This window comes from Gorilla gorilla, chromosome 2, assembly GCF_029281585.2.
Source record: "Gorilla gorilla gorilla isolate KB3781 chromosome 2, NHGRI_mGorGor1-v2.1_pri, whole genome shotgun sequence".
Classification (NCBI taxonomy): domain Eukaryota; kingdom Metazoa; phylum Chordata; class Mammalia; order Primates; family Hominidae; genus Gorilla; species Gorilla gorilla.
In genome coordinates this window covers 141,278,665-141,298,309 of record NC_086017.1, presented here as the reverse complement: position 1 = coordinate 141,298,309, position 19,645 = coordinate 141,278,665, and the positions used below count along the sequence as shown (strand labels likewise).

Sequence of the window (19,645 nt, the reverse complement as noted above, 5' to 3'; positions counted from 1 at the left end):
GGATTACAGGCAGGCATCACCAGGGCCAGCTAATTTTTCTATTTTTTGTAGAGACAGGGTTTCACCATGTTACCCATGCTGGTGTCGAACTCCTGACTTCAAGTGATCCACCTGCCTCGGCCTCCCAAAGTGCTGGTATTACAGGTGTGAGCCAACGTGCCTGGCAGAGGGCTTTCATTCTTGATGGACTGCTCCATAACCTCAGAGACAGTCGGACTGGTTTCTTCAACCAGAGCAGAGCAGACAGTCAATTTCTGTATCCACCAGGACAAATATTAGACCAACTCTTCAATGTACAGAGAGCATCACATTTCTTATATGCTAGAATATCTGTTGGTCCAAAATAGAAATAAATAGTATTGTAGCCAGCCACAGTGGCTCACACCTATAATTCCAGAGCTTTGTGGGGCTGAGACAGGAGGTTCACTTGAGGTCAAGAGTTCGAGACCAGCCTGGGCAACATAGAGAGACACACCCACACCGCCACCTGCCATCTCTACAAAAATTAAAATAATTAGCTGGGCATAGTAGTGTGGGCCTGTAGTCCCAACTACTTGGGAAGCTGATGTGGGTGGATCGCTTGAGCCCAGGAATTTCAGGCTGCAGTGGGCTATGACTGCATCACTGTACTCCAGCTAGAACTTGTCTGAAAAAAAAAAAAAAGTGCTGCAATTGACATTACTTTATCATTTGAAAAGAGGGACAGACAAGAAAGGTATTTGGCATTTACCAAGCAATTACCCAGAATCCTCATCCCATCCTACCCCCACCGTTCCCCTAAAAATGTATGTATATGTTTTTATACCATAAAAAATACATCTCTTTGGCTCTGGAACCAGATTGCTTGGGTTCAATTACCTGATCTAGCATTTGCTCCTGATGACTCAGTGCAGAAAAGCTCCATAACTCAGTTTCCCCAGCTGTAAAATGGGGAATGGCACCTTTACTGGGCTGCCATGAGGGTAAAGGAGGGAACGTATATTTATGAAGCATTCAGAACAATTCATGATACATAGTAAGCTCTATATATTTGAGCTTATTATTACTGTCAGTACTATTATCATCATCTTGCTGTTTCCAATGGGTACGATTTCTACATTCTCTTTCTTAAAGACCTTTAAATCCTTGGTATTCTCTCCACCACCACAGAGAGCAGTGTCCTTGTAGTTTAAATTTTCAAAGACTTCATGGATCCAATAAGCATGACATTAACTAAGGGACAGTTTTCTTTCAGTGGATTGGAATCTAAAATGGCTTTTTTATTGTTATTATTGGCCAGGCTGGTCTCGAACTCCTGACTTCAAGTGATACCCCCCACCTCACCCTCCCAAAGTGTGCTGAGATTACAGGCATGAGCCACCATGCCCAGCCCTCATTCTCTTCTTTTATAAGGACACCAGTCATTGCATCTGCCCCCTCACCAGCAGCCCCCAATCCAGGATGACTCATCGTTACTTGATTACATCTAGAAAGACCATATTTCCAAATAAGGTCACATTCCTGGGTACCGAAGATTAAGATTTCCAATTTTTTCCCTGACTCAATTTTTTTTTGAGTCAGGGCCTCACCCTGTCACCCAGGCTGGAGTACAGTTATATGATTATAGCTCACTGCAGCCTCAAACTCCTGGGCTCAAGGGATCCCCTGACCTCAGCCTTCCAAGTGGCTGAGACTACAGGTGCACACCATCATGCCCAACTAATTTTTTGGTTTTTTTGTGGGTTTTTTTTTTTTTTTGTACAGGTTAGGTCTCACTCTGTTGACCATGCTGGTCTGACCTCAAGCGATCCTCTTGCCTTGGCCTCCCAAAGCACTGGGATTACAGGTGTTATCCCATGCCTGGCCCTCTTTCTACATCTCAATCATTGTATCATTAGCCTGAGCTGCCCATAGTCCTTATTCTGCCCATCCCTGACCAACCTCCTCCTTTAACATAACTTCCATCTCGATATGATGGGGCCTGCTGGGCACTGCAAACAGCCTAAGGAAAGTGGAAACTTTACTTAACCTTAAATTCTATTACAAAGTCTACATTGAAAGTAATTTATATTTGAACTATAAAAATTTTCTGTAAGTTGACACATGACCTATAAAGGACTCTACACCCTGAAGCAATGTTTTAGAAAGAAATCAATTGGTCCTTTTCTGCAGAAACCATTAACCATAGGAGAGATAAAGGAAAAACTTCAATGTACTGATTGAACTTCCACGCCCATAGCTTAACTTCTAAAAGGCAACCATTCCATACTGTTAAACTGACTTAGGTTGCTATTACTGTTATTAAAGAGACCCTCAAAGCCAGAAGTTGAATCTTGACTGTAGTTCTTGCACGTACACGCACACTCTTGCAACTGAAACCATTCAGATTGTCCTAATGCTGCTCCCCATAGCAACACCACCTGGAATTTTACTTTTGTTTTTAAGCATCATTCGTAATCTTCACTTGCACCCGAACACACCGCACCTGTGAGAGCCACGTGACATTAAAAAAAATCCCTTCAGTGAGGCTGGGCACGGTGGCTCACCCCTGTAATCCCAGCCCTTTGGGAGGCCAAGGCAGGTGGATCATGATGTCAAGAGATTGAGACCATCCTGGCCAACATGGTAAAACCTAGTCTCTACTAAAAATACAAAAATTAGCTGGGTGTGGTGACGCGTGCCTGTAGTCCCAGCTACTCGAGAGGCTGAGGCAGGAGAATTGCTTGAGCCCGGGAGGCAGAGGTTGCAGTGAGCTGAGATCGTGCCACTGCACTCCAGCCTGGCAACACAAGGAGACTGTCCGAAACAAAAAAAATCCCTTCAGTGCCTTGATCCTTCCAGATTCAGATCCAAGAGAGATGACATTTCTCCCTCACCAGAGACTGCACACCAAGATAAAGATTTCTTCTGGCCAGGCGTGGTGGCTCACGCTTGTAATCCCAGCACTTTGGGAGGCAGAGGTGGGTGGATCACCTGAGGTCAGGAATTTGAGACCAGCCTGGCCAACGTGTTCAAACCCTGTCTCTACTAAAAATACAAAAATGGCCCGGCATAGTGGCTCACGCCTGTAATCCCAGCTACTCAGGAGGCTGAGGCAGGAGAATCGCTTGAACCTGGGAGGTGGAGGTTGCAGTGAGCCGAGATCGCACCATTGCACTCCAGCCTGGGCAACAAGAGAGCAAAACTCCGTCTCCAAAAACAAAAAGAAAAAAAGATTTCTTCTGTGTGCATGGCTCAGCTCTGTGGTCCACTAGCGTCCTTCTTCAATCCGCTTCCAATCTTGGAATCAGGAAAGACTGAACAAACCTAGATTAATATTTTAGTATAACATAATACAGTGTTACTTACTATGGCATTGACCATATATGCCCTTTTGCTCCTTGGAGGAAAGACAATTAATAGCTATTATGTGAGTTAATAAAATAAGCCCAAGATTTATGAGTATAACTAACCTGTTCCCATTGATTTTCCTTGTCTCCTGCAGGCAGAGAGCTGATCAAAACAGCAAAAGCAAAGCAGTGCCCCTGGCCCAGTTCTGAAGCCAACCTTCCTTAATCACCCAGACCCATCCCTGGTTAGGACTTGCTGTGGATTCTCAGGTGACTCCATCTCAGGATACAGGGACTGAGAGGGTGTATGCAACATCTCAGACCCAGAAACCGTTGATTCTGCCTAAAAGCACAGCAATAACCACATCCCATCCTCTTGATTTAAATGAAAGGGTATGGGGGAATAAAAGATGAACCTTTTTTTTTCTTTGTCAGATCTTGCGCTCATTTGGTTCTGGTGGGGAACAACAGCTATGAGAACAAGTGTATTCAATTAGAATTAATTCCCCTCTCTTATTCTCATAGCTGAGCAGGGCTCCAGTGCCTCTCACCTGAAAGAGGTAATAAGATTGTATCTGTCTCCTCATCTACCTTTTGCAAGTATACTTAACAAATTAGCTCTCGGGACTCTTCCAAATGGAGTTTTATGAGGAATTTGCTAAGGTAAACGTTTTAGACTTTGAACACAGTTCAGATTTCAGGGGCAGTACTGAAATCTGAACTGTGTTGCTAACTGCCCTGCCTTTCAACTCAAGACACAATAACTTTGAACTAAAATAATTATATTTTTGTTGTTTTCCACTCTGTCCCCACGTCTATATCACCACAACCCCCAATCCCACCCCGCAGGAGCTAACTCCTCCTTCCTGTCCCTGCAAGATCAAAACTCCTCCTGCAAGCCCCGCTAGCTCTGTCTGCTCACCTTCGTGGCAGATATCGCTATTGTACTTTTACACTCATTTGTGTGATAAATACTTCAATGTCCACTTCTTCCACGAGCCCCTGAGCCCCTGGAGGGCCTGGACAACACCTAGTTTTTCTCACCGTTACGTCTCCGTTGTCAGGCACATGGTAGGCGCTTAATAAGTATTTGGTGAACGAATGGCTTGTTTGGTGACAGTCCAAAGGCTGGGGGACAGACGGAAAGCTCCCTCCTTTCGGGCCCCAGACGGGTGGCGCTGATGGAGAGGAGGCTAGCATAAGGCCTCCAGGACCGAAGCGCGCACCCGTAAGGCCCCTGCTAAAAAGACCTTCCTGAAGGCGGAGGAACTGCGAGTGCCTACGTTAGCCCAAGGCCTGACCTGACGATCCCAGGGACCCTCGCCCTAACTGGCCCCGCCTCCCGGGCCCCAAACCCGGACTCGGCCCCGCCCGAAGCTCCGGATCCTGGGGCCCGCCCCTGGCCCCGCGTCGGCAGACCGTGGGCTCGCTCCTGGACCTGCCTCCAACCCTCCGCAGGTAACGCCTCCCGAACTTGAGCCACATTCCGATCCCCTCCTCAAACCCCTCCCCGTTTCCCACACCCTGGACCCCTCGCTCCGTCTCGGCCCCGCACCAAGCCCAGCTAGGTCTCGGCCCCTGAGCCCAGCCCCGACCGGCCTCCCAGTCACTGGGTCCCTCCCGACACCGGCCCCTCCCTAAGCTCCGCCTCCCAGGGCCCGCCTCCTGAGCGCAGCCCGCAGCCCGGACTCGGCCCCGCCTCCCGGACCCTGGGCCCCTCCCCACGTGGGCCCGTCCTAAGCTCCGCCTCCCAGAGTCCGCGCACCGCCTGGCCATGTGCTACTACATAGTCAACGCCCCGCCCCGGCCCCGCCTCCTGAGCCCTTCTCTGGGTCTGGCCTTAGCCCCGCCCTAGGACCTGTCTCCTGGGCTCTGCTCCAAGTCCCGCCTCCTGAACCCAATGGCGTTTATCCCCGCCCTAATGCCCGCCTCCAGGACTCTTATCCTGCCCTCACGCAAGGCACCGCCTCCAGAACGCCACCAACCTGGACGCTTCCAAAGCCCGGCTTCCAGGATCGCCCTATCCTGGCCCCGCCCCAGGACCCGCCAACCTGGACTCTACCCAGGACCTGCCCCAACGACGTTAATCCTGGCCCTACCCCAGGCCTCGCCGTCATGACGCTCATCCTGGCCCCACCCCAGGCCCCGCCCTCCTAAGCTCATCTTGGCCCCGCCCTAGCGTCCGCCCCCAGGACGCTCCTCCTGACCCTACCCCCAGGCCCCGCCCCCTCTCTGCTCCCGCGCACTACCCTGGGCCCGCCCCCTTTTCAGTCCAGGCCCGGCTTCCGCCTGGTCTCCTGGCAACGCTGCGGCCCCGCCCACGTCATGGCGCCGGAGGAGAACGCGGGTACCAAACTCTTGCTGCAGAGTTTCGAGCGCCGCTTCCTAGCAGCGCGCACACTGCGCTGCTTCCCCTGGCAGGTGGGCGGCGGGGCGAGCGGGGAGGCCTGCGGGGCTCGCAGAAGTCCAGGGGCAGACGGGATGGGTCTCCGTGCTGAAACCCCCGGCGCTCCTGCCACGTGAGTTCCTGGGCTCTCCCCGGTCAGGGCCAGGAGACCCGGTCCCCGTCCCTGGGGCCTGGCCAGAGTTGCTCTCACCCCTCCTGCCCCGCGAGCTGGCGGCGGAAGCTGGGGGCGTCTCCACAGTCTTGGGGGGCAGACGCGTGCTCGGTGTGGGGTACAGTTCACGATCATTTTCATGACTTTTTAAAGGCAGTAAGCGTTCTGGTCACTGGGACACAGCTGCCCTCGCCCATTCTAAAAAGTCAGCGCCCTCAAGCCCGAGGGTAACGACCTCCTCCTGAGCGCGGTGACCAGGTCAAAGGCTGTCCCTCGGGCCTCAGCGTTCTCATCTGTATGTCGAGGACTGCACAGAATCAGCTCATGCGCTGAGGCTTTCACGCCTGTGATGGAAGAGACAGAGAAGGGGGTGGCCTCTCCTCTCCCTGGGGACCTGCCATTCTCAGCACAGGCGCATGGCAGGCAGCAGCCTCCCTTCTGCCAGCAGAGGGGCTTAATGCACCCCGCTCCATTTGTAATTCATGTGCAGTGAGCTCACTGGGATGAGTCAGTTTGGTTATATATTCCTCCCTGGGTCTGCCCCATTTTATGGGGTGTTGCTTAATCATTTGCGTTATTCCATTGACATGAAATATTTAGCACTCAGAGATCATTTCTGGTCAGGAGAAATTTGTGCATTTTTAACCCAAAATAGAAACCTTCATAAAAGCATCATAGGTCTCCATTCAATATTGACTATAATTGTTCACATGCCCACGCTGAATGCTAACTTGGGCTCACCATCAACACCCACGAGGTGGGTACTATTACTATCACTCACATTTGACCAGAAGGATTGTTTGATTAGGGTGTAGTAGTTGAGAGTTCAGACCCAGGAGACAGCCTGCCTGCTTCGAATCCTGGCCCAACCCCTGGCCCTGTGTGACCTTGGGCAAGTGACTGCATCTCTCTGTGCTGTTGTTTTCTTATTAATAAAATGGTTGATATAATGACCTACCTCTTAGGGTTGTTGTCAGCGTTGAGTACAAAAGCCTGTGGATCAGTGCCTGGCTCATGGCAAATGCATGTCGGTGTTAGCTAGTGTTTTTATTCAGTCTCAAAATGTTTAATAAATGCCTTCCGTGAGCCAAGCACCATGGATCAGCAGTACCCATGATAGATGAGGCTCTGCTTGCATGCGAGAGCCAGAGAATAAACAAATAAATGAATAAACAAGAAAAGACCAGATGAGAGTGGCTTTAAAGCCAAGAAAACAGGGGAATGGTGAATGGAGCAACTGGGAAGAAGAGTCACCAAAGTCGGGGAATCAGGGAAGCCTTTCCCAAAGATGTGGCATTTGAACTGGGGCCTGAGTGGTGAAGCAGCCAGCCATGGGAAGGGTTTGGGGAACAGGATATGCAAAGGCCCTGTGGTGGAAACAAGCCAGCTGTGGTTGAGGAACAACAGCAAGGCAGCCAGTGTGGCTGGAGTGGAGTGAGCAGTGTGGGCCAGGGGTGAGGGAGAACAGGCCAGAGAGAGGGATTAGGACCAGGTCTTGTAGGGCTTTTTATGGCATGGAAGGAGCTCTGAAGCAATGAAGTGCCTTGCCATGTGTCACATACCAGCCGGGACAGTCTGCCTAACTCGGGAGCCAAAGCTTGCTGCTGGACTTGAGGCCACTGTAAGAGGACAATGTAACCCAGGCTGGTATGGGCACATTCTGCATTTCCACTTAAACTCACATGGCAAGCCCATCAAACCTTGGTGCCATGGCTGCCCTGGTAATTCCTGGCTGACCAGTGCAACCACGGAGCTGGCCCATGACCCACGTGGCCGCTAAGTAGCCAGGACTAATGTGGCCAAGCGTCAGCCTTCTTCCTGTGACTCATCCAGGTGCACCCTGCGACATCTGAAGGTCAGGCTTTCAGCCGCTGTGGCTTCCACTTCCAACTGGCTCCATGTCCCCAGGGAGGGATCACATAGCGCTTTGCCAACACATTCTATTGGGTGTTTTAATGTTCCTGTGAATGCACCCTTGAGAGTTCTCTCTCTCCCGTCCACACAGAGCTTAGAAGCAAAGTTAAGAGACTCATCAGATTCTGAGCTGCTGCGGGATATTTTGCAGAAGGTAAGAATTCCAGAGTCCCTGGGACTCATGACCCTGCTTCCTGAATCTCTCCGGAAGACCTGAGAGAAGAACCACAGGTGTGCTTGTACCCTTTAAAAACACCCCTGTTCAAAGAACAAAACCATTGAGTCAGCACTGCAGGTGGGTGTCAGCACCTCCGACAGCTCCTGCGCTTTCTTTTTCTATCTAAGACTTAGACAAAGACATCAGAATATACAAAAATCTGCATGAGGGGGGAAATCTAGGGAATGTTTTTTAAACCATCCTCAGCAAAAACAGAGATGACAGGTGCAAAACAGCTTCTAGCATTTGGTAGATGCTCAGAGACTTTCTTTTTTGCATTCCTGAGGCCTGTCCTGCCCACTCCTGTCTCCTCTAGACCTAAATGGGCCCTTGCTTTGCCCAGGGTGGGGTTTGGACTCAAGTGCATCTGCATGCAGGTGACAGCCAGGATGCTGTCCACCCGACCCAGCCACAGCCTGACCTTGGCCTTGAGGGCCAAGTGGAGATCACCCTGCATCCTGGGTCTTCACCTTCGAAGGGCCATGAGCCCTTCAGAAAAGACAAAGCAATAGACTCCCTCCCAGAAAGAAGTGCACCAGAAGAATACATTTTCCATACAAACTCAGGGGAGGCAGACATCCTCCACCCCCACCCACCCAGCCCATCCTAGGAGCCCCGGTGAAGAATTCCTGTGCTAGAGGTGAACCAAGATGATCCACTTGGAAAAGATGCAGCGACAGCAGGGAAGACTTTCGGGGCAATACAGTAGGTCAGGGCTTCGAGCATGGAGATACCTGAAGTTATCTCGCACCCTGCTCTGAGTTTCACCCTGAGCCTCACTCTCGTAGGTGGTGAAGCATGAAATGTAGGGAGAGCTGCTTTAAAACCCAGCACAAGGCTGGGTGCACTGGTTCACACCTGTAATCCCAGGACATTGGGAGGCTGAGGTGGACGGATCACCTAAGGTCAGGAGTTCAAGACCAGCCTAGCCAACATGGCAAAAACCCATCTCTACTAAAAATAAAAAAAATTAGCTGGGCGTGGTGGTGCATGCCTATAGTCCCAGCTACTTGGGAGGCTGAGGCAGGAGAATCGCTTGAACCCAGGAGGCGGAGGCTGCGGTCAGCCAAGATTGGGCCACTGCACTCCAGCCTGGGCAACAGAGAGAGACTGTGTCAGAAAAAATGTAAAACCAGCACCAGCATGAAGAGCCTGTGTATTGCGTGGGGTACTTTGCTGCCCTTGGGCAGAATCTGCATCCCTCCCAGCCAGCAGGCCCTGCGGACTGTCTCCTTCCTCTCCCTCCAGGCTCCTGTTTTCCCACCATCCCCACTCCTGCTGCACCAGTCCCTCTGCCCTCCTTTCCAAGTGCCAGCCCGTGGCCACCTCAGAGCTTGCACAGGCTGTTCCCACTGCCTGGAACTTGCTCATCCTGCACTTGGCTTCTCTCGGCTTTAGCTGGAGTGTCACCCTGAGCGTCCCCTACCCTCCATCCTGTCCCCAGGGACACACGCTCCAAGAGAGCAGTTGCCGAGTGGGCCTTCCCGCCTCTTCCATAGAGCCAGACAGTTGGCGACTGTCCTTACTCCAAGCCCTGGTTCACACTGGCTCCCCTGGGAGGGAGGTGGTTTGGGCCCACATGCCCTGTGTTCCTGCTCAGAATGGGCATTAGAAATGCTGCCATATCCTGTGCCACTGCAGTGGAAGCATCTTTAGGAAACGGCTTATATCTTAAAACAAACTTCAGATGCGTGGGGCCAGAACTCCGTGTCCATCTACACCTTTGCTGAGGGATCAGGTAGCCTGGAGTTTGCCCTCTGCTGTGTTGGCTTGAAGCTCATAGGAGACTTAAGATGGGCTCTCGAGCAACCAACGTTCTGTCCTTTGCTGTAGACTGTGAAGCATCCTGTGTGTGTGAAGCACCCGCCATCAGTCAAGTGTGCCCGGTGCTTTCTCTCAGAACTCATCAAAAAGGTCAGCAATGGGCAGTGTCCGCCCAGTAGCTGGACAGCATAGCCACCTGCGTGCTGGAGCCCCCGTCCTTCCCAGGCCCTGGGCCTGCTTTGCAAACCCCAGCATAGCAGGGGCCTCCCCAGGCAACTGGCTGCAGCTGAGTGTGACCCATGGGAGACAGTGCAGAGCGGGAAGAAGGGGAGGCCAGCGTCTCTCCCTCACTCTGCCTCCTGGGATTTCCACAGCAGCTGCTTCTCTGGGGCCCCAGCTCCTAGAATATGAATTCTCATTCCTACCAGGCTGGTCCAGCCCACAGCACTGGAACCCTCATCCACACCCTCTGTCCTGCCCGCCGAAGGGTTTGGAGTTTCCTGCTCTTGTCTGTCTCTGGGTTGCCCCACAGGCCCCTGTTGGAAGATTTAGCTCTTGCCATACCTTTGGAACTAGTTCCTCTGGTGAATTCTCTGCATTGATCCTGCTGGAATGAGCTCTTTCCTGACTGATCAGGATGGATTTTGTTTTTTACTTATTTATTTAGTTTTTTGAGACAGTCTCACTGTGGTGCCCAGGCTGGATTACCGTGGCACAATCTCGGCTCACTGAAACCTCTACCTCCTGGGTTCAAGCAACTCTCGTGCCTAAGAAGCTGGGACTACAGACACACACCACCATGCCCGGCTAATTTTTGTATTTTTAGTAGAGACAGAGTTTCACCATGTTGGCCAGGCTGGTCTCGATCTCCTGACCTCAGGTGATCCGCCTGCCTTGGCCTCCCAAAGTGCTGGGATTACTGGCATGAGCCACCACACCTGGCCTAGGATGGATTTTAAAGATGGGCCCGAACATGCAGGGTTTGACATGAGGATGTCGAGAGGCCGTTCCTTAGTAGACAGTAGCAGACCTGCTGCGTGAAAGGGCCACACTTTTAGCAAATAAACAATCCCCTGCTTCTCCAATACCTGCTTTCTCCCTAGTCCTCCCCAAAAGCGTGCATCTGTGTTCACCAGCAGGTCTCCCCTGTGCCACAAGGAGAGGGCAGCAGTCACCCAGTGTACCCTGCTGTTGCCCTGTGAATCCTAGGACGGGACCAGCTGTGGAGAAGCAGCCTGCTGACAGCCACAGCCTGCAGCATGGGCCGCCCTCACAGTTTTGCCTGGGCTCATTTAAAAGCACCTTTTGTTTTCCTCCTCTCTGTTTGATCCAAACACAGAGCTCTCTGTCATGGTCACGTGGCAGCTCTCACGGAATCCTTGTTTCCTGCCCTAGACTACACCTAACCCTACCCTCTCAACACCTCTTGTTGAAGGCCCTCCCATCCAGGTTGCCCTACCAAGTGAAATTTTTTTTAGAGACAAGGTCTCTTGCCCAGGCTGTCCTCGAACTCCTGGGCTCAAGCAGTCCTCCCATGTCAGCCTCTAGATTAGCTGGGACTATTCGGCACACACCACCACGCCCAACGAAGTGAATATTTTATATGCCAGCTGGCCGGTATTACACCATTCCATCCCGAATCTCCCCTCCAAACTTGGTGAAAATCATCTGGCCATTTTTACAGATTAGAACGAAAGCAAACAAGCTCTCACTCTGTCTGCCCCCAGCATGAGGCTGTCCACATGGAGCCTTTGGACGAGCTGTACAAGGTGCTGGCAGAGACCCTGATGGCCAAGGAGTCCACCCAGGGCCACTGGAGCTATTTGCTGGTATGAGAAGGGCACCCTCCTCCCCCTCACAGCCCAGATACCCTTCCTGCACAGACAAAGTGAAAACGTGGGTGTGGGTTCAAATCCTGACTCACCCATTCTGCAGTCTTAGACATGAGGTCCGTTAACCTTCTTTAGCCTCAGTTTCCCTGTCTGTAAATCAAGCACTTCAACAACAACAGCAGTCTCGTGGGGTTGTTGGGCATTTGTCCAATAGGTGACACACACTACCTGCTTCACAAGGACCTGGTGCCCAGTCCTCAAAGAGTGGACATGGTGGCTCACGCCTGTAATCCCAGCACATTGGGAGGTCGAGGCAGATGGATCTGAGGTCAGCAGTTGGAGACCAGCCTGGCCAATATGGAGAAACCCTATCTCTACTAAAAATACAAAAATTAGACCAGGCGTGGTGGCTCATGCCTGTAATCCCAGCATTTTGGGAGGCTGAGGCGGGGGAATCACCTGAGGTCAGGAGTTTGAGACCACCTTGGCCAACATGGTGAAACTCCATCTTTACTAAAAATACAAAAATTAATGGGGTGTGGTAGTGGGCGCCTGTAATCCCAGCTACTCGGGAGGCTGAGGCAGGAGAATCTCTTGAACCCAGGAGGTGGAGGTTGTAGTGAGCCAAGATCGCGCTATTGCACCCTGGCCTCGGAAACGAGAGCAAATCTTTGTCTCAAAAAAAAGTACAAAAATTAGCCGGACATGGTGGCACACGCCTGTAGTCGCAGCTACTTGGGCAGCTGAGGCAGGAGGATTGCTTGAACCCAGGAGGCAGAGGTTGCAGTGAGCCAAGATCGTGCCACTGACTCCAGCCTGGGTGACAGAGCTCAAAAAAAAAGTAAGATAAAACATAGATACAGAAAACCACAAAGGAAACACATAGCATATTGAATCATCACAAGGCAGCCACCCCTTCATAGCCACACCTGGCCCCTGGCCACCACTGACCTGTGTTCCATCACCAGAATTCCGTTGTCTCAGGAATGTTCGATGAATGGAATCCTGTGTGGCCTGAGATGAGTGTCTTTCATGCCGCGTGACACCCTTGAGGCCCGTGCAAGCTGTTGGTATGTCAACAGTTAGCTGCTTCTCATTGCTGAGTGGCGATTGGTCCTGTCATGGTTTATTCAGCCATGTGGTGGATGGCTACTTGTCTTCTAAGCCACTTGTTTTCTGATTGCTGGACTTACTGTCTCACCCTCTCTTGGTGCAGCCCTCGGAAGGCTCAGTCACACTCTCCGAGAGCACAGCCATCATCTCCCACGGTACCACAGGCCTGGTCACATGGGATGCCGCCCACTACCTTGCAGAATGTGCCATCGAGAACCCGGCAGCCTTCACTAACAGGTGACCTCGGGGCACAGGGCAGCCGCCGTCTACCTTGCAGAATGGGTCATTGAGAACCCGGCAGCCTTCACTAGCAGGTGACCTCGGGGCACAGGGCAGGGCACCGAGGCAGGCTTACCCTGGTGCAGTCGAAGACACAGCCCCCTTTCCTCCCGCCAGGACTGTCCTAGAGCTTAGCAGTGGCGCCGGCCTTACAGGCCTGTCCATCTGCAAGATGTGCCACCCCCGGGCATACATCTTCAGCGACTGTCACAGCCGGGTCCTCGAGCAGCTCCGAGGGAATGTCCTTCTCAATGGCCTCTCATTAGAGGCAGACATCACTGCCAACTTAGATAGCCCCAGGGTGACAGTGGCCCAGCTGGACTGGGATGTAGCGACGGTCCATCAGCTCTCTGCCTTCCAGCCAGATGTTGTCATTGCAGCAGGTAATGCCCAGCCCAGGGCATCCTGTGCAGGTGGTGTCCTTGCAGCTCTACCCAGCTCTTGGCTCTGGGAAAAGGGAACAATGGACGCTGTCGGGCATGGACATGATGGGGCTTCCAGAAGAGTTACTCCGGGCCTCCAGGGTGATATCAAAGGACAGGGGTGCCTCTTAAGGTGACTTTCAAGCCACAGCCCTCTTGTTGGAGACAGGCATACTTCCGTTACAGTCGTCACCACATGGCTCTGTTCCAGAGCCATGCCCTGTGTCCTTCAGAGACCACAAGAGGAAAACAACCACTTCTGGGATGAGGACAGGGCCCTTGAGAGAAGGTGGTGTTTGGCTGGGCCACCAAAAACCCCTCACCCCTGCCAGCACACTCAGTCCCCTCTCTGGTCGAACAGAGCTCTGCCTGTGGTCCTGGGTCCCAGCCCTGAAAACCACAGGTCCAGCGGTGGCCAGGGACACAGGCCCACCCCTGCAAGCCAGCAGACCAATCGGCAGACACCTGAAACACGAAGCTTACGGCAGGGTCAGGCTTTCTGTCATTCAAAGCCCTCTAGATAGGCCGAGAACCAGAGCTGGTTTTTTAAGGAACACCAGTGAGTCTGGAGATTTTTTTCTTTTGCTTCGGTCTTTTGCAGCTTTCTCTACTAAGGGTTCTCCTTTTTCACCCAAGTAATTGCCCTTCCATCTAATGGCCCAAATGGTCAAATGGCATCTAATAGTCTCATATGACCGCTGCCTCTCTGGCCTCACCCTGCTGCTGAGGTCAGCATGAACTGGAACTTTCCACTTGTCCCTTTCAGTAACCTGAAGCTTTCACCGTAGACGTGCTGTATTGCCCAGAAGCCATCGTGTCGCTGGTCGGGGTCCTGTGGAGGCTGGCTGCCTGCCGGGAGCACCAGTGGGCTCCTGAGGTCTACATGGCCTTTACCGTCCGCAACCCAGAGACATGCCAGCTGTTCACCACCGAGCTAGGTGAGCCCCCACGCCCACCCGGGCCTGCATGGTCCCCAAGCTGTCCCTGCAGGACTCCAGTGGAAGTGAAAGAACTGGGCGCCAGCAAAAAGCTAGGATGCCCCACACTCCCACACCACGCGGGGAACTCGGGCAGAGGCCGGTGAGCAGGGTGGGCTTGGGGCGTGGGGGGCTTGCGGCAGGAGGAGGGCAGCTCAGCACAGGGAGGGAGGGTCTGAGCCCAGCAGCCCTACTATGTGCTTCAGAGCAGGTTTCCCTAAGCCCTTGGGCCTCGGTTTCCTCATCTATAAAATGGAGGTGGCAGGAGGGGCAGTCGGGGTCAGGGCTGGACACAGCTGTGGCCTGCAGGATGCTGGAGCACAGGCTGTACAGGCGGATCCACCACACCACTGTCCTGAGCACCCAGTTGATGGAAGATGAGCAGGGTGACTATAGAGAAGGGGAACTGGCCCCGTAGTGGGCCAGCCACTGTCCTGAGACCTGACATTGGTCAGCCCCCAGCACCTGTGAGGGTGTTCTGTCATTGTCCCATCTCACCGACAAAAACACTAGGACACACAGAGGCCAAGCGACCCCCGAGCTCCCGCAGACTGCAGCCCGGCCACCTGGCTCTCGTGCCTCCACACTACACCCAAGCCCCCCATTGCCACCAGCCTCTGCCCCAGCTCCCCCTGAGCACAGCCCCTCCTGGCAGCCATGTGCACAGATGCACCCGCAGCAGCCTCTGCCTGCACACAGAGACACGGATGACCCAGTGCCTGTCCACGTGGGGCAGCCCGTTAACTACAGAGCCAACAAACAAGCCAGCACACGAAGACATACTGGGTTCCACGACAGAGTCCCGCACAACCTCGCACAGGAGGCTTGCTGGGCACGGGGCTCAGGCCTGTCATCCCAGCACTTTAGGAGGCTAAGGCAGGAGGACTACTTGACCCCAGGTGTTCAAGACCAACCTGGGCCACATAGTAGGACCCCATCTTCACAAAACATACAGAAACTAGCCAGATGTGGTTGCACACGCCTGTAGTCCCAGCTACTCGGGAAGCTGAGGTGGGAGGATGGCTTGAGCCCACAAGGTGGAGGCTGCAGTGAGCCCTGATCTCACCACTGCACTTCAGCGTGGGCAACAGAGCAAGAAAGACCCTGTCTCAAAAAAGCAAAAAAGCAAAAAAAAAAAAAAAAAAAGGAAGTCTTTCTTCAGATACTTACGTGAAAAAAAACCTGCAATATCTTTTAAGTGAAAAAAACAGTGCCAAGCACCACACATAGTATAAGCCCCCACCAACGTTTTTTTTTTTTTTTTTTTTTTTTTTTTTTTTTTTTTTTTTTTTGAGAGAGAGTCTGGCTTTGTATTACCCAGGCTGGAGTGCAGTGGTGCCATCTCGGCCCACTGCAACCTCCCACCTCCCAGGTTCAAACTATCCTCCCATCTCAGCCTCCTGAGTAGCTGGGACTACAGGTGCGTGCTACCACGCCTGGCTAATTTTTGTATTTTTTGTAGATTTGAGGTTTCTCCATGTTGGCCAGACTGATCTTGAACTCCTGACCTCAAGTGATCTGCTGCCTCAGCCTCCCAAAGTGTTAGGAATATGGGCGTGAGCTACTGCGCCCAGCCCCATTTTTGTTTAAAAACTAATAATAATCACCCACACGTGGTTATGAGTACCTATATTCCAACTACTCAGGAGGCTGAGGCGGGAGGATGGCTTAAGCCCAGGAGTTTGTGGCCACATTGAGCAACATAGCAAGACTTCATCTCAAAAAAAAAAATGTATCAAAATAATCACTTTCACATAGGTATACCTATAGGGGAAAACCTAGAACATATATATAGCAGGCTTGTACAACCTGTGGCCCAACACAAATCTGTAAAATTTCTTAAAACAATATGAGGTTTTTTTGTGATTTTTTTTTTCTTTTAGCTCATCAGCTATTGCTAGCTTTAGTGTATTTTATGTGTGGCCCAAGGGGATTCTTCTTCTTCCAATGTAGCGCAGGTAGTCCAAAAGATTGGACATCCCTGATATACACGTTAACAGGTGCCATCCTTGGATGGCAGGATTATAGAGATTGCTACACGTTCATGTCTGTACTACTTCATTTTTATAAATACACATTTTCCACTCATAACAAAAAACCGTGATTGAAAATCATCCCGGGTCACAGTGTCTCATGCCTGTAATCCCAACACTGTAAGAGGCTGAGGCTTTGGGAGGCTGAGGTGAGCAGATCACCTGAGGTCAAAAGTTCAAGACCAGCCTGGGCAACACGGTGAAACCCCATCTCTACTGAAAACACAAAAATTAGCCAGGCGTGGTGGTGCACGCCTATAATCCCAGCTACTCGGGAGGCTGAGGCAGGAGAATCACTTGAACCTGGGAGGTGTTGCAGTGAGCTGAGATTGCACCACTGCACTCCAGCCTGGGGAACAGAGTAAAACTCCATCCAAAAAATAATAATAAAAGAGGCTGAGGCAGGAGCATCACTTAGGGCCATGCGTTCAGGACCCCATCTCTACAAAATAAAAAAAATACTGGCATGGTGGCATGCACCTGTCATCCCAGCTACTCAGGAAGTGGGAGGATTGCTAGAGCCCAGGAGTCGAGGCTGTGGTGAGCAATGACTGTGCCACTGCACTCCAGCCTGGGTGACAGAACAAGATCGTATCTCAAAAAAAAAAAAAAAGAATCATTCTGGCTAAAGGCTCTTCAGACATCTGTGCTTATGAAAACACCAGCCCCTTCTAAGCTTTGTGTGTGTGTGTGTGTGTGTGTGTGTGTGTGTGTGTGTGTGTGTGTGTGTGTGTGTGTTTTGAGATGGAGTCTCACTCTATCACTCAGGCTGGAGTGCAGTGGCACAATCTCGGCTCACTGCAACCTCCGTCTCCTGGGTTCAAACAATTCTCCCGCCTCAGCCTCCCAAGTAGCTGGGATTAGAGGCACCCGCCATCGTGCCTGGCTAATTTTTGTATTTTTGTAGAGATGGGGTTTCACCATGTTGGCCAGGCTGGTCTCGAACACCTGACCTCAAGTGATCCACCGGCGTTGGCCTCCCAAAGTGTTGGGATTACAGGCATGAGACACTGTGCCCGGCCACTTTCTAAGCTTTGTGAAGAGTGGGTTGATGGAGCAGCCAGGTAGATGTGGGTTCAGATCTCTGCTTCTGTCCTGCTGTGCCAAGTGCTGGGGCAGACGCGGGCAGAGAGTGGACAGCTGCATGGTGCCTGCTGCTAGCCATTTCTATGCAAAACCAGATTTCTGGTCCCTTCCTGGAGGCCAATTCTAGGTACTTGGGTGGGCCTGGGAACCTGTGAACCAAGTAAACTGACTTGGACACCCCCCCACCCCGCCAGGCCTGTCCTAGCAGCCCCACACAATACGCTCATGTCCTGTCCCCAAACACCGCCATCCTCAAACACGTGCTCTGTTTCCAGGCTGGGCTGGGATCAGATGGGAAGCGGAAGCTCATCATGACCAGAAACTGTTTCCCTATGGAGAGTACTTGGAGATGGCAATGCTGAACCTCACACTGTAGGACTCACACACGACTCCAACAGAATTGTGAGAATCAAGTCACTCTCGTGGGAAGAATTTTTATATGGGAAAGCGGATAAAACTTTCATTGGACTGGAATGTTTGCAGAATGTTAATTTCCAAATCAGGAACCACAAACTGCCCTCTAATAAGACATCGGCTATCTAAGCGTGTGGGTGCCCCCTTTCTGCCAGCAGTTCTGGTTCTTAAGAAAATCACCATAAATCAGACATGAAAATTCTGGCTCCAAAAATAGCATTTTCTTTGTGCAAATAAAAACGTGTGTATCAAGTATGACGTTCCCCCAACGTGGACACACTCGGTTCCTCACAAAGCCAAGCCCGCTGCAGCTGCCACATCCCTGGACACCCTCAGTTCCTCACAAAGCCAAGCCCGCTGCAGCTGCCACATCCCTGGACACACTCGGTTCCTCACAAAGCCAAGCCCGCTGCAGCTGCCACATCCCTGGGCTTATGGTGCAGCAGGTGCTTTTTTCAAGACAGGAATCAAAGTGTTAGGAACATGGCAGAAAGGTGACACCTGGAGACCAAATGCAGGATGAGGAGTACTGCAGAGGTCACAGGGAAGTCACAGAACAGTAATACGCTAGCAGGGGCATGGGGCGTGAAGAACAGAAGAAGACAGGAAGCGTTTTGGAGACTCCAAAGAAGAAATCAGGGCCAACCACAGCTTCCCGGGTCATTCACCAGGTGGCACGACTGCCGTCATTTCAGCTTCTGGCCACTGGGAGGTGCTGCTCGAAAGGGTTTGCCCTGAGACTCCAAGAAAAAGCTGCGGGAAGGACAGCAGGGGCCCTGGGGTTTTAGCCTCTGGCCCAGGAGTTATGTGTCCATAACCAAAGGGAGCACAGTCTGCACCCAGCTCTCATCCCATCAGAGCTGCTGCGACTCCCGCAGGTTCTTCCGGAACTGGTTTAGCTTGGCTGTAGGATCAGGAAAGTTTGAGAAAAGCATCTGCAAGATACTAAAGAGCAGAGCTTACCTCATTGCCTGTCCCCACCCCATCCCAGGTCACCACCTGGATGACCCCAGCTCCCCGACCCAACAACAACCCCTCCCAAGTCCCTAACTCCCTCACTTGGACTTGAGACCCTTCACACCCCAGCAGCGCTCCGCCTCCAACTTGATATCATGCTTTCTGGAAACTTCCCCGTATGTCCCACTTTCCCACACTTGGTGCCCTGGAGCACCTTCCGGCCTCTACATGCTGTACGTTCTCCTGTGAGCACCCTCCTCTCGTCCTCTGGCCAACACAGTCCCACCCATCTGTGGGTAACAAGGGGGTGTGGGTGTTCTTTTCAGCCTTGCTAAACTGTCTGAATCAAGGATCACAAACTACAGCCTGCAGGCCAAATCCAGCCCACAGCCTGTGTTTGTAAATAAAGCTTTATTGGAACAAAGCCACACCCCTTAATCTACAGATGATCTGTGGCTACTTTCACACCACAACAGAGTACCATGGTTCTGACAGAGACTGGGGGACCCAGTCTAAATGACTTATGACCTGGACCTTTACTGAAAATCCTCCCAATCATTCTGTTGACAAGAATGATGTATTACTTTTGGCAATAAGAAACAAGTAACCTTTGCAGAATTCCACCCATCTTTCAAGGCTGGTCCCAGAAGTTCCCTTAGCCCACGCACCTACCTGATCCTGATCACTTCCTAAACTGCAGCCTGGCCCACCTGGCTCCAGCATCATTTGTGGAGTCTCAGCTCCATAAATCCAAAGGGCAGGTGGGGTTGT

General features: G+C 52.0%; 3 protein-coding genes across 7 annotated transcripts in view; 1 reads left to right on the top strand and 2 right to left on the bottom strand.

Moving 5' to 3' along the window:
* Positions 1-5,020, bottom strand: part of LOC115933946 (collagen alpha-4(VI) chain-like) — a 151,863-nt gene extending 146,843 nt beyond the window's left edge. For 2 of the 3 annotated variants that reach the window (XM_063704170.1, XM_063704171.1), the window contains exons 1-2: positions 4,353-5,020; positions 3,432-3,779 (exon numbers count right to left, since the gene is read on the bottom strand). In XM_063704170.1, coding sequence (XP_063560240.1) covers positions 3,432-3,441 — 10 coding nt within the window. In that variant the 5' untranslated portion in view covers positions 3,442-3,779; positions 4,353-5,020. The remainder of the gene's footprint in view (positions 1-3,431; positions 3,780-4,352) is intronic. The other variant, XM_063704172.1, reaches the window with a different exon arrangement.
* Positions 5,021-5,573: 553 nt separating this feature from the next.
* Positions 5,574-19,298, top strand: LOC101139163 (protein-lysine N-methyltransferase EEF2KMT-like). 3 transcript variants are annotated; one of them, XM_031009733.2, is made up of 8 exons: positions 5,574-5,729; positions 7,872-7,934; positions 9,831-9,911; positions 11,489-11,590; positions 12,810-12,943; positions 13,103-13,368; positions 14,196-14,345; positions 17,779-19,298. In XM_031009733.2, the coding sequence occupies exons 1-8, from the start codon at positions 5,634-5,636 to the stop codon at positions 17,877-17,879; spliced, it is 993 nt and encodes a 330-aa protein (XP_030865593.2). In that variant the 5' UTR covers positions 5,574-5,633; the 3' UTR covers positions 17,880-19,298. The 3 variants fall into 3 exon arrangements, with proteins under 3 accessions (XP_030865593.2, XP_030865594.2, XP_063560244.1); XM_031009734.3 differs by lacking the exon at positions 11,489-11,590 and having other exon boundaries at positions 5,576-5,729; XM_063704174.1 differs by lacking the exons at positions 9,831-9,911; positions 11,489-11,590 and having other exon boundaries at positions 5,581-5,729.
* Positions 18,772-19,645, bottom strand: part of ALG1L2 (ALG1 chitobiosyldiphosphodolichol beta-mannosyltransferase like 2) — a 24,505-nt gene continuing 23,631 nt past the window's right edge. The window contains exons 8-9 of the mRNA XM_055382133.1: positions 19,022-19,164; positions 18,772-18,821 (exon numbers count right to left, since the gene is read on the bottom strand). Coding sequence (XP_055238108.1) covers positions 18,772-18,821; positions 19,022-19,164 — 193 coding nt within the window. The remainder of the gene's footprint in view (positions 18,822-19,021; positions 19,165-19,645) is intronic.

Bases quoted from the DNA above. Each gene is read 5' to 3' on its own strand.
- LOC101139163 (XM_031009733.2), top strand. From the start codon at position 5,634: ATGGCGCCGGAGGAGAACGCGGGTACCAAACTCTTGCTGCAGAGTTTC. The intron at 5,730-7,871 runs GTGGGCGGCGGG...CCGTCCACACAG, and splicing joins TGCGCTGCTTCCCCTGGCAG to AGCTTAGAAGCAAAGTTAAG. The intron at 9,912-11,488 runs GTCAGCAATGGG...GTCTGCCCCCAG, and splicing joins TCTCAGAACTCATCAAAAAG to CATGAGGCTGTCCACATGGA.